Below are 14,536 nucleotides of genomic sequence, written 5' to 3' on the forward strand. Positions count from 1 at the left end.
GAGCATTTCAAGGCTGTTATACGTATCCATAGTTAAATGCAAAAATAAAATGTGTGTTATGAAACTCATATACATGATTTGTCATTTTATATTTTAGATTATACCTTTGTCCTTCCATGAGTTTGAATTCAATGGGGAGAAAGCAGGAGAGCTCCTGGTATTAGGTATTTTAAAGTTTGAAAAAAGCAGTCTGAGAAACTTACAAATGGAATGGGGGAAAAAAGGAATGTTAAACGAGAAAATATTTGCTACTTATTGCAGAAAAGAAGTAGATATCTTGGTAGAATTTTATACAAGCTACTGATTCACTAGTGTTCAGGGTTAGACAAGATAAGTCAGAAATGTTCTGATTTCTGCTTTAAAGAAAATACTGAGCAACACTTTTAATATGTAGAAAGTGGCTTTATTTGGTAGAGAGGACAAACAGTATGTACAACGACTTAATACGGTGTTTCTATAGTGCCTGTTTCATGCAAGCAGTAGATACTATAGAAAACCATTAAGTAGACAAGTTACTTTTCTTTATTTCTTTAATATTCTGGCTATAGAAATACCTTTTGTATTCAGCTCTATTGAGAGAGATCAATATTTAAAAGTTACCTTTTTTTTTCTTTTTCTTTTTGTTTTTTTGGGTAAATTCCTAAATACATTTTAACCTAAAGTTTCAGGAAGAGTCTTTGGTGGATGATTCATTACTTCAAGATGATGATGAAGAAGAAGAGGACAATGAATCTCGTTCTTGGAGAAGATGATTTGGCTGATCATTGATCTGCATATGCTAGAACTCTACCTGTGTTGCATTAGGATTATCTAATGTACTTTACATATTTGTAAAAACAATTTTTGCTAAAATGTGATGAAGATGGATTTCACAAATAGACAAAAAAGAAGAAAACTACCTTCTGATCCTGTATTTTGAAAGATTGATATTTACGTTTTATTTCAGTAAACAGTTGCTAAAGACATCACACTAGAAACATATGCAACGTTTTTATTACATACTTCTACTGAACATTACAGAATTCTTTGGGTTCTTTGTAATTTAATGAATAGGTCTGAAAACTTATGACCAATACTTGTTATAACTTAGAGGATTTTGTTTTACTCCAAATAAGGAATGAATTTGCATTTAAAATCTTAATGAATGTTTTCAAAAATGAATAGATAACATAGTGCTCTAACTAAAGTCTCCAAGTTATGTATTCATATTACATAGTAGTATGCTTAGGCTTTACTATGTATTAGGCTTTTGTTGGACTTGTGTATGTATTTTACCATATGGGTTTTAATGATAATGGTGTATGACTGCTTTACGTATGAGTCCTTATGCATCTGGATGTTAAAAAAATAAAGTGGAATGGTCTCTTAAAAAAAAAAAAAGAAAGAGAAAAGAAAAAGCAATGACAAAAAAAAAAAAAAAGACCAAGACAATGTTCCTTCATTTTTAAAAGGAAAAAAAAAAAGGAAAAAAGATTTAAAAGATGTAAGACCATTCCAGATGGCGAGATACACTTCCCCGTGCCCCTCAGTTATCACCAAAGCTATAATCACTCATCTACTCTTAATAGTTACAGTACCTTTACAATAATGTGCAATCCAATGTTTAAAATTTATACCACTTCAGTTTGGTTTGATCCTATAAATTTTCATCAGATGTCTTAAAATTTAAAAGCAGGCTGATTAGTTTGGAACCAGTCTTCAAGTAGAGCTAACATTTGGTGAATAAGAAAACATCACATTACATTTTGGATGTATGAAAGAAAACTTGAGCATTTGAAGATATATGAATAAAGAAATGTACTATAGATACTACTTTAGGAAAACACTGTTTGGTAAGTGTTTCAGTCTGATATTTTAAGTGTGTATTTCCTATTCCTGCATAAAAATCTTTGAAATTTACAACAATATTGTGATTTTTAAGTGGATTTCTCTGGCAGGTAAACATGATCGTTGAAAGTTCATACAGTAGTTTCTAGGAAATAAATGCATTTTTTTTGGAAATAAATGCATGGGGAATGGGTTTACATATTTATCTTTTAAAATCAGTCATTTTAATTGCAAGTATTTCTCTTGAGATTTAGTGATAATATTAGAAATTACATTAAAAGTAACTTCCATATTGAGATCCTAACAATTAAAAACTATTAATTCTGCCACCATCGTAGTTTTCTATTAGTGGAACAATTTGTTGACCCCATCCCCCACTCGGGATTAAAGTTGTGTTATTGATAGTACCATTCCACAGAAATGTTTGAATAACAATTGGTGCACATGTTTATACTTAAAATTTTTAAATCGAGTTTCAGTTTTCAAGATAGTGATTTTACACAAAAATTTCTCTACTAAGTTCTATGATATATTTTTGTGTAGTCTCTTGTATGTTGACTATGTGCTATTCTGATTCATTAGGTAAGTTTGTTTTCTTTTCTTTTTAGTAGTCGTGAAAGATGCCAAATTGGCAGAGGCTCACGTTTCTTCTCTTTACACCAAACAGGTATTATAAAGAAAGTAAATCTTTCCAAGGCCAGTTAAATATCTCCATACTGATTTTTGGCTTTATAATTTGATTAATAAATTTAACCTATTTTTAAAATTTTGTAAAATTCCCTTATAATGTGACTGAAATGACTTTTCTGTTTATTTCAATCGATAAATAGCCAGTTCCCTTACTGTGAAATTCTGTAGTAGCTGGAACTTAAACTGTATTAAGCCATATTTTTTAGTTATTTAAAAGACAGATATGATTCAGATTGATCCCAAAGTATGGGAATTATGTTACCAACATTGATTAAATTCACAATTATGCTTGTAGAGCATTTGTATTTGAGTTATAAGTGCTAGTAATTATGTTCCTTGATTTTTTTTTTATGAATTTATTTATAAATACTAGAATTCCACATGTACATTCATATGCTCTCATTTGAATCTTAAGATATTTCCTGGAAGCAGTTAATTTTCATTTTACAGATAAGGAAACTTTACACTAATACAGGTAGAATGACTTGCCCCAAATTGTAGCTAGTGAATGGAAGGGACTACCTTTAAATGTAGCCATTCTTATTTCAGTGCCATTTTTTAAACTACTTATTGTTGCCTTTTGCTACTTCTCGATTGTGAGGTTATGTTTATATAACTGTAGAAGTTCTTGATCATTAGGCAGTTTCTGCTTTTACCCTGCCTCTTAATACAGCACTTTGTTCATATCTCTGTTACAGTAATTATGTTGTAATTAATTTATCTGGTTTATATGTCTGTCTTCCCCACTAGATTGCAAGCTCCTCTAGGAAGGGGACCATGTCTTATTCATCTTTTTATCTTTAGTGCTTATCAGATAGCCCGAATCATAGTGAGCACTTAGATGTTTGTTGGATGAAGTAATGAATGAGTGCATATTTAAATTTCCAGTAATGGAGTGAGGATTACCTGTCTTATTCATTCTTACAAGTTTTCCAAGTATCTCTCTTGAAGGTCTGTCCAATTTTTAGGACCATTTTGCTAAATAACTGATACAGTTAAGCTGTTAAGCTGCTCTCAGTGGTGTGACTAGTACTGCTGGAGGTATACACATGTAATCCTGAATAGAATTTCCACAGTAATTTTACTATTAATATTTTGGAGTATTAAATGTTGCAGCCATTTTCAGGGGTAAAAAGTCTTAATTTCTATCAGTGTCTGCGATTGTAAAGACTGACAGTCACCAATCTAGTTAATCCCACTACTTTATATTAAAAACAAACTAGTGTGTGGTTAAGAAAATTTTGGTCCAACTATGTGTTTAACTCTGTGGCCTCAATAAGTCTTTTGCCTCATTTGAAATTGTTTCTTTGCTCCTTGAAAGGGGTTGGACTAGATGATCTCTGAGGTCTCTTTCAATTAAGAAATTTCCCTGGTGCAATATTAATGTTTTTGCTAAATCAGTTTAATAAATTTAAGCCAATACTTCCCATCTGTTGTTACGGTTGTTTCTATCGTCTTACCAACGGAAACAACTTTGATTGATTTTGTTCATTCATATACTGTCTCTTGGTACAGTTTTTATATAGTGTTCTTGAGTGCTTGCATTTGTCAGCACAAATTCCACTTAAAGTTTATGGAATAACTTCTGTTTTCACTGGCCCTTCCCCTTCCTAATTAGAACTTTTCATTTTGCTTCTGCGCTCAGTGTTTAAAACCACAGATATGTACCTGGAACCAGATACAATCAGTCTCCCACCACTATGCATTTGTCTTCGCATCTCAGTTTACTTTGCTTATGCCTTTTATAATGTGCTGCCTAAAACTATAAATGCCTTTTGTAATTCTACAGCTCTTCTAACAAGTTTTTTGCTTTAGTACAGAACTGGGCTGTGTAGAATGGGTTGGGAGTGGGTAAAAGATTAAGGACGATGTGGACAGCTTCTATAGGAACAAATAAGGAAAAATAAATTACTGTTCAAAGATTGATTAGGATTACCTCAGGGGATGGTTGTGTTTTCATTTTACATAATTTCTTTAACATATTTCAATCATTACGGCTCTAAGCAGTGTTTTCAGTGTTAACAGTTCAGTAGTTACTTAACTGATGGCCACAGATTTAATGAAACATGTTACAGGAATGAGAGAGTGTCCCATAGCTATTGTTTTATTGTAGTATGATTAAGTGTAACAACTAGTAGTTTACTATGAAGTCAGAATTTCTTTGTTTTAGCTGATTAACTGTAGAGTATGACTGAACTTAAATGAAGGAAATATTTTATAACTAGCATCGGTTTGAAGGGCTTGTATTTCTAATATTGGGACGTTAGCCATTGGTTAAGAAGATTCAGAAAGAAATCAATTTCTTTGGTATGTTGAAACATCAATGGCTATTTTAGGGTTTTATGCAAGCTTTGTCATATTTTCTTCCTTTCCACCCCTCCCCCAACATGTAATGATTAATTATGGCCTTTCAGTTTTAGTCTTTCTATGATTTGTTTAAGTATTTGTAAGGTCCAGCCTCCCTCCCCGCCCCACATGTTTTGTTGTTGTTGTTGTTGTTTTGCTTTGTTTTGTTTTCTTTTTACAAAGGACTGTGTTAGCCTTTTAAAACAGTGTCCTGTATGGAATTCTGTTACTAAATTAGTTCACTTTTGATCATTTTCACAGGCCTTTTGTATTTTTTAAAATCCAATCAACTAAAAATGAAAAATTGATGTTAGAAATTAAAATTGATCAAAAGCGTATGTAAGGCAGAAAGGACATTTCCTTTTCCCAGATCTCAGGAACTACCTTGTTCTTGCTAACTTCTTGACTTGGCTAGTTGCTTTGAGGTATGTATAAAGGCCATTAGAGAGGAGTCAGTGTGTCTCAGTCTCTCTCATCATTACATACTTACCAAATAAAACAGATACTCCTCCAAATAGCAGCCTGCAAGTCCTAGGACAGTAAGAAGTCTCGGTGAAAATGACTGCTGTTCTCAGGAATTTCCAGTGACTGCATGCTTACCTGAAAGACATCTAACTCGATGTAACTTTCCTTGAAGTTTATTGGTATTATGTACTCATTACTAAATGTAATCGAAACCATTTTAATTTCACTTTTGTGTGTCAATTCTATAACTGTTACCTTCTAAGTTCCTCCCTTCTTGTCTGTTTATTCCATCCATCTTGCCATCATCAAAAGTTAGCCTTCCAAATACCACTCTCATTTTGGCGTGTTCTTTAGTCTTTTTTTTTTTTTTTTGCTGCCCTTTTATGCTGAGTGTAGAATTTCACATTTTATAATGTGACTAAAGAAATTATTATCATAGAGTGTTTAAAGGAAATGGCACACACCTTGCAATTTAAATCTTTGGGAAACAGAAAATTGTTTTTGATTTTATTTACAATGCTTCAGAGTTTTTTCCCCCTGATTTCTTAAAAAAAATTTTTTTTGCCTATTCTCTCCTCTATGAAAATATGCTGTTACTACATTTTCTAACCAAGGATTTTAAGATCATAGCCATATGGTAGGTCTATGATCTTTGAAGCTTAGTCACTTCAGGAAGCATAGTATAAGTTCTTGTTAAAAATAATTTTAGCCCAAAGATCATCTTTTGTGTAATTTGTCTGCAACCTTTTCTTTTTTAAGTTCTTTCTCAAATAGCTTTTCTTTTCATGTGTGTAGAAGTTGGACATCAGTATATGGTGTGATTCAATTTTTGAATATGTTTACTGTCTTCAAAGGTTTTTTTTAATAGTATTCTCTTTTTCCAGCAGAGAGAAATCATCATTGCCTGAATTTAGTTTTGTGACCTACAAGAGCAAGACCTGTTCCTGTCTGGAGACGACTGTTAAAATATTATCATCTTGTCATTTTTGTGTGCCCTTTATTAATTTGAATAGATGTTTACATGTACAGTATTACCATCTTTACAGTTTGAGTACCTCTGAGTCTAGAAATGTATCTGACCTTATTTTCAAATGTTTTCTTTCTAGCCTTTTTTTTTTTTTTAAACATACTTTACAAAGGAATAAGACCTCTGTCTCAACTAAATTGCAGAGTGTGTCTGGGAACTCTATAAAGCCATGATATTGTGTTCATTTGTGTGAACAATTTAGAATGAAGAAAATGAATTGAAAAATTCAAATATGATTTTGGTTCAAAATTTTCTGGGATTTAATATATATTTCCGGGAGTAAGAATCAAAGTAATTTTAAACACATGATGAAGTACTTTTTTTTTACATGCTATAATAACTTGCCTGTTTCTTCTAAATGTACTTACTGATGTTGCCATGGCCACTTAATTGATTTTCTTTTTTATTCTTATTTCTTCAAAACAAATTTTCTTTCTTTGAAAATAATAGATGATGATATGGAATACCAGTATTAAAACATATCTATTAAATGTCTAATTTTACAGGTTTTTTTTCCTATGTCTTCTTTACTTGCAATCAAGACATGAAGTACAAAGACAATCTTAAGAATATAGCTTTCACCTTAAGAAGCATTTGTATAAATTATTTATAAATGTGGCTTAGACTTATGACAGATATGATTAAATCTCATCCTGAATATTCACTCACATACCCTTTTTATAGTGGACATCATAAAACATTTTTTTGACCAAGTGTTTGTTTTTTCTTTTGTAGATTATCAGGAAACATTTGAGAAGTTGTTACTGTTGGTACTGAGTGTCAGAAAAGTTTAAGTTGTACAGATTATGTTTGCCCTTATTTTAGTTCCATTCAGCCATACTCATCCTTTTTTGTGTGTGTATGCAAAGCTGATTATTTCTCCCCTTGAATATGCATTGTAGTTGTCATAAATAAAAAATAAAATGTAGTGAACACATAAGTCATGTAAACTATCTATTGTGATCCACATTGGTTCAGATGGCATGGCTGAAGAAGCAGCTTATATAGATCTTCTAAGTAGAACCTAATGATCTATAAGGCATTTTTCTGAAGTAAGCCTTTGTTTCATATTTGTCAATTAGGTAGCTACAAGTAAGTTAATATTTTCCAAGGTCAGTTTGCTACATTTCATATTTAATGAAGGATTCTCCATCCCTATAGAATGGTTTTACTACCAGTCTAGAAACCAGAGAACATTCTCTGAAAAGATGTCACTTACCATTAATAATTTTGATTGATTTCTGGAGGACCACCTTCCAATGTCTTTTACCATCTTCCTGTTTTCCCTGTGCTTTTAAAATAAAAGCAGAAGCAGCGCCTACCTACAACTTCCTCCCATAAGAAGCTATTGAGAACTGGAAGTCAGTATTGTTTCATGCTCATTAAGATCATTGTGCCTTTTGAAAATTGCTAAAATTCAATTGACCAGTTATATGATTAAATTCTCATATGTCAATAAATTTACATTATTTCATTTTCCTGAATAAGATTCTCACGGAGCCATGTATAGATAAATGTACAGAATCACTTTTGTGTAATTGACTGAAGCAGTTTAACTCTGCATGATTGCATTATAGAAGCCTTTTATATATTTCTATTTGTCAGTATACTTGGATTTTACAGTATTAGCTGCTCTAGTCATGCTATATTTGTTTTTTTTTTAAATAGAGTTTATAAATATTTATGCTCAAAGTGCAGATCAACTAAATATTTTTGGTCTTGTTTACAAGATGAATAATACTTTTAAAGTGAAACTGACCCCTCAAGTGTCTTAGGAAACTGTTATTGGTGCTACAAAACCTTTTAGTATTCATTCTGAACCTGTTGCTTAGACTTTTGCTAGGTTTTAATTTATGATTGTGATTTAATCTAATCCAACAGCATAATTATAAAAGTGATCTGTGCTGAGTTATGTAATTTACCCAGCCCATTTAAAAATGCCTCATAAATTAAGGAAACGATGCAGAGTACACACTTACTTTGTGCCCCCCTCCTCCCCACCCAAATATTTTATTTTGATAAGAACAAAGTTGTTCTTTTGGCTAGAGTCAAAGATAATATCCAACAGGGTTCTTTTCTCATTTCAGATGGAAAATTTTTCAAATCCTAAAATGTTACATGATCTGGCTCTGCTTTAAATTTCCATTTGTCTGATTCAGTAGGAGGAAGAGTAATTCCTAAATATTTATGGAACATTTGATGAATTTTAATGAGTTGTATTATTTTATTATAAAGTTTTGATTTAATGTGTAGATTTGTTTTGTCTCCAAGATTTCATTCCAGCACCCAAGTGAATGTTCATAGGATACAGTTATCAACAAAGCTTTCGTACATGTTTATTTTTGATTCTTAAGAATCTTAAACTTGTTTTGGGGTATGATAATTACTTCAGCACCAGATTTCTTTTAACAAGTGGTTTATTTTAACACAATTTCTATGGACTTTTGAATCTGAAAACACCAAAGGAGTCTTGTCTGGAGACTGGATTTTTAATACCTGTGCCCATAAATATCCCATTTCATGAATGTGTGTTGGCATGGGAAAAAATATTCCCTGCTCTTCGAATGGAGCAAAAGCAATTTGTTAAGCTGTAGCAGCTTTTTGTTTATTTTTTAAAAAGTGGTAATAAAACTTGAACTGAAAGATAAAACTTGAACTAGAAAATTACTCTTGTATGCTTGGAGTGTTTATAGTATTACATATTTATGTGAGATTGTCAACATTTTTATTTATAGTTGAATTATGTTTTGTTAAATATTCATGTTTATTATTTTTATATTTTGAGAATTTTGAAAATAAAATAGTCTTACTAAAAACAGTTGTTAACGTTTTAAAATTGCCCAAGCTCTTATATCAGCTATATTAATATAGATTGTAGAAAAGAAAGTTAGAGCCTTGAAAGTGTTTACAGAAAGAAATGGCTCTACATTCTCATTCTCTTCACCTACCTTTCTCACGGTTTGATTTGAAAGCAGTTTTGGCCCAGTGTGTTCTCGGTTCCTTATCTCGCATGTATCTTCGCTACCCTTCTGATTCCTCACTCTACTGCTGTAAACTTGTTCTTTGTTTCAATTTGACTGTCAGGTATTCTTAAGTATAAAAATACTGTGATTGCAAGGAATGCTTTAAATTCCTAAGTGAAATTAGCCATGAAGTGATCATATTATCAGTCCTCAAAGCCATTAAAAGCCTTCACAACATCCCCCGAACTTGTTAGAATTTCATCTGAACTTTTTTTGCCTCCTAATCTTGTTTGGCCTATTGTTCACATTCAGCAGGTTCCTATCAGGTTAAATTTCACTGAATGACAAGTAATACATATTTATTTTCACTGTAGATATACCTTCTGTGATCTGTAGAATGAGTGAATTAAATGTGGTAACATGTCTTCTGATTGGGATAAAAAAAATTCACATTTCAGAAGTGCATATGTCTTAAAATCTAACTTGAAAGATTTGAATGTAAAATTGTCTGAGCTTTGATTATTAGTAACAATGCATTTGGTAAAAACATGCATGTCTATATATATAGCCAGTCCTTCAAGACTGGGTATAATGTAAGTCTTTACTTGACCCAAGAAATATCTCCACAAAGTATGAATGAGCTTGTTCTTTTAAAATCTTTTTTAAAATAATTTGCCATTTGTGTCACTGTAGAGAAGCTTGGATTTTTTTTTTTTTTTTGTAAGATCTATTTACTTCTATTACAAAGTCAGATATACAGAGAGGAGGAGAGACAGAGAGGAAGATCTTCCCTCCGATGATTCACTCCCCAAATGACTGCAACGGCCGGTGCTGCGCCAATCCAAAGCTGGGAACCAGGAACCTCTTCTGGGTCACCCACGCGGGTGCAGGATCCCAGTGCTCTGGGCCATCCTCGACTGCTTTCCCAGGCCACAGGCAGGGAGCTGGATGGGAAGTGGAGCTGCCAGGATTGGAACCGGCGCCTATATGGGATCCCGGGACGTACTTTAGCCGTTAGGCCACGCTGCTGGGCCCAGAAGCTTGGAATTTAAAGCAAAGCCTTACTTTGACAGTTTTAAAGGTTATCATTTTTTAAGTCTTTCCAGTTGGAAATGAATTCTCATGGAATCAGTTCCCACTTGGGGCACTTAATAGCTTTCTGTTTCTTTAACATAAATGATGCTGTGGTGAACTTAAACATCTTTCTACCTTTGATGATTTTTCTGTGATATATAACCTCAGAACTATTTGGTTAAAGTATACTTCTAAAATTTCTCAAGTATTTTGAATTTAACCTTTTACAAAGCAACATGTATAATAAATAGATTCTTGGAGAATAACACAAGCTCAATTTTCAGCTTTCAAGCTTCCTGAATTCATTCCATATTCATATTGTAACAAATTATGGCTGGGAAAATAGTTAAATTCTCATGCAGTCATGACTGGTACTGTTCTTTTTCACACTATAAAGTTACCAAAGTTGAGTACGCCATGTTTTTTTCTTGGAACCTCAAAATTTTAATAATTTTGTTGTACTACTTAGTAAATTTTCTTTTTTTTTTTTTTTAAAGATTTTATTATTATTGGAAAGCTGGATATACAGAGAGGAGGAGAGACAGAGAGGAAGATCTTCCATCCGATGTTTCACTCCCCAAGTGAGCCGCAACTGGCCGATGCGCGCCGATCCGATGCCGGGAAGCAGGAACCTCTTCCGGGTTTCCCACGCATGTGCAGGGTCCCAAAGCTTTGGGCCATCCTCGACTGCTTTCCCAGGCCACAAGCTGGGAGCTGGATGGGAAGTGGAGCTGCCGGGATTAGAACCGGTGCCGATATGGGATCCCGGGGCTTTCAAGGCGAGGACTTTAGCTGCTAGGCCACGCCGCCAGGCCCTAGTAAATTTTCATAAAAGGGTGGTAAGTAATTTGTAAGTAAATGGCAGAATCAGTGTTGTAGCAGTTCTGTTGCTGTATTTACTGAAGGAACACGCAAACCCACCACATAAGAATAAAAAAAAATTTACATTTTTTTAACTCCCAAATATTTTTTGGGGGGGAAATTTATATTGCTATACACAAAGCATGAAATAGAGTATAAAATGAGAGATTTGGATAAAAGAAAATGGTATTTCCATCTTTTCCATTATAAATATGAAAGACTTATTGGAAGGATAGTTTGTTTTACTTTAACACTTTATGGGCCATCAATATTTTCCTGAGCTACCCAGACACTGCTGGTTTTTATTTGAAAATGAAAACATTTTGGACATAATATACAGTGTTTATCATAAGGTTTTCAGTGTTACAGAACTAATTCTTAGATTTTGGGTTTTTTTTTTACAAGTGTGTGTTTTGTGTGCAATGATACATCCTGATCATGATTCTAAATAATATACCATATACTGTGTTTTTAGTTTATAACATGGGCTAATGAAAAGGTCAACATACTGAAGATTTTGAGAGACAAAACTAACCACATAAAGCAAGCCATTAGTCTTTAGTATTAAAACATTTTTAGTGTAAAAATGTCTTTACTCAAAAGGTCTAGTTTAAGTCAGATTTTTTAGGCTATCAGCAAATATAAGTGGGTATTTGCCATTTCATGGAAATCAACAAACCTAATTTGTAGGAAGTTAAGGCAGTGTTTAGCTTAGCTGAAGCCTAGCTCCACCCCAGCTTCTTGCCAGGAAGCATCACCCCTGGTGGAGGCAGTAATGATGGCTGGAGCAGTAGGTTGGAAGCCTGGATAGAGTTGACTTGACACTTGGCTTTGGGCTGTAATTAACAAATTACAGGTTGTTGGGTTTTTGTTTTTTTAAGATTGATTTATTAGGGGCAGAGATCAATCTTCCTTCCACCAGTTCACTAGCCACCATATGACCACAACAGCTAGGACTTGGCCAGGCCAAGCCAAAGCCAGTAGCCAGGAGCTTTCTAGTAGTCTTCCATGTGGATGGCAGGGTCCCAAACACTTGAGCCATGTTGCACAGCTTTCCCCGGGCCGTTGGCAGGGGGATGACCATGTGGGATGCTGGCATTGCAGAGAGCAGTTTCACGCACTACACCACAATTCTAGCTGTTGTTAACTTTACATTTCCAATGATAATGGCAATCCTCAAACCACTCACAAATATTTAAGGTGACCAGTTGGATGAGGAAGCTAGATTGCAAGTTTAATCCTATAGTTATGAAAGTTCTTTTTTGGTGCAGTTTATGTAAGCTGTATCAGTCATTGAAAAACAAAACTTCCAAGGAAGGTGTATGTTTAAAAGTTCAGTCTCACACAGGCTCCCGGTGGGGGTTATATTCAACATAGAGGTAATTAACATCTGAAGGACTTTAAAAGTATCCTTTTATTTTGCCTGCCACAAAAGTACTTAAGCACAACTTATCTTATATAAAGGTATAAGCCATGCTCTTCACAGTTATGGTCAAGGCTCAATGTGCCAATTACTGCTCTACAGTTCCTCATAACTTAAATTGACTACTCTTACCCAGTTAGAGCTGTAGTTATGTGTAGTTCCAACTGACTCAGCATAGCATCCCTCCAGATTATCAGTGCCGCTGATCAGGCAAGGTGGTCTGAGGGAGGGGGTGCATGTTGTTCCTACCTGAACAACCAGAGCTGGTCTTGTGTTGGTTCTCTGTCAGATTGCCTAAAGAAATCCATGGCTTTACAGTATTGGAAACTAGAGGGCCTGACATCATGGCTCAATGGCTGAATCCTCACCTTGCAAATGCCAAGATCGTGTATAGATGTCAGTTCGTGTCCCTGCTGTTCACTTCCCATCCAGCTCCCTGCTTCTGGCCTGAGAAAATGGTAGAGGATGGCCCAATGCATTGGGACCCAGCACCACTAGACCAGGAATAAGCTGGCTTCGGGTCGGGTCAGCTAATCTCTGGCAGTTGCGGCCAATTTGGAAGTGAACCAGTGGCTGGAAGATCTCTGTCTCTCCTTCTGTTTGTAAATCTAATCTTCCTTTCCAATAAAGTAAATAAATATTTATTTTAAAATATATACTGGAAGTTAGTACTCTAGTTTAACCCAGATTTTGTTATATTGGACTTTTGTCTCCTAAATAGCTCTTGTTAAACTATCACTTCCTCTTTATTTTCTAAAAGTTTAATGGATGTATTGTCTTAAAACTCTTAGGAAAACCTTGCTTGTAATTTAAAAGTGTTCTCTCCCTGCCCACACACACGCATATCCTGCCAAAAGAAACCTCATGTCTAGTTGTTTCACTGGAGAATTATAGCAAGATTCAAACAAGTAATACCAATTCCACTGATCATTTTCCAAGTAATAGGGCACTTAATAGTTTCTTAGAAAGCTAGCATTCTGATAGCAGAACAGGAAGTACACGCAAAATCCAAGACCCCCTGACCAATAATTTTCATGAATATAGCTTGATATTACCATCTTTAGCAAAAGTACCATGAAGGATTCAGCAATATTAACGAGACCAAGTCGATTTTACTCCAGAGGTGTAAAGCTGATTTAGAATTTACTCACCGATAGGCTAGAGAAAAAAAAATCCCATAATTAATGATCATGCAATTAAAGGAGCAGCCCTTCACTAGTTAGTATCCATGATAAGAGATATATATTTGTATATATATAAAGGATAACTGCCTCAAATTTGTAAGAGATTTTTAAAGCTCCCTCCAGGTCTCCCACATGCGTTGGGCTATTCTCTACTGTTTTTCCAGGCCACAAGCAGGGAGCTGGATGGGAAGTAAAACATCTGGGACAGGAACCAGTGCCGGTATCCTGTCACTTGCAAAGGTGAAGATTTAGCCATTGAGCCATCGCACTCGGCCCAACTTGCTCAATTTTAACAGAGTATCCATGATAGGACTAATATAATGTTCCATGTTGTGGTCAGCTACTAAAATATTCCCATCAAGATGGGGGAAAGGCAATTATTTCTGCTTACACCACTGTTAATTCAACATAGTGCTGGAGATTCTAGCTAAAGCAGTACAGCAAGAAGAAAAGCAGTATATAGCTTGGAGAGAAAAGATTCCCAGTGTTCTACACACTTGGTAAGAGGATTAGCTTGATTTCAAGATAAAAAACATGCAGAAATGAGTTGTATTTCTTTGTACAGGCATAGCACACAGATGTAATACCAGTTTTTAAATGACATGGTTAGATGTAAACATGTCATTGTATGTTTGTACATTGTACAACTTGTATGCAGAAAACTGCAAAATGCTGA

At 34.3% G+C, this 14,536-nt stretch overlaps 1 protein-coding gene across 8 annotated transcripts in view; it reads left to right on the forward strand.

The window, feature by feature from the left end:
* RBM26 (RNA binding motif protein 26) overlaps positions 1–6,398 on the forward strand; it is a 159,881-nt gene extending 153,483 nt beyond the window's left edge. For 7 of the 8 annotated variants that reach the window (XM_058670580.1, XM_058670579.1, XM_036493441.2 and 4 more), the window contains one exon: positions 663–1,444. In XM_058670580.1, coding sequence (XP_058526563.1) covers positions 663–752 — 90 coding nt within the window. In that variant the 3' untranslated portion in view covers positions 753–1,444. Of the gene's footprint in view, positions 1–662; positions 1,445–6,212 lie in introns of those variants that run through there. The other variant, XM_058670581.1, reaches the window with a different exon arrangement.
* The last annotated feature ends 8,138 nt before the right edge of the window (positions 6,399–14,536 follow it).

Source organism: Ochotona princeps, chromosome 12, assembly GCF_030435755.1.
Source record: "Ochotona princeps isolate mOchPri1 chromosome 12, mOchPri1.hap1, whole genome shotgun sequence".
NCBI classification, from domain to species: domain Eukaryota; kingdom Metazoa; phylum Chordata; class Mammalia; order Lagomorpha; family Ochotonidae; genus Ochotona; species Ochotona princeps.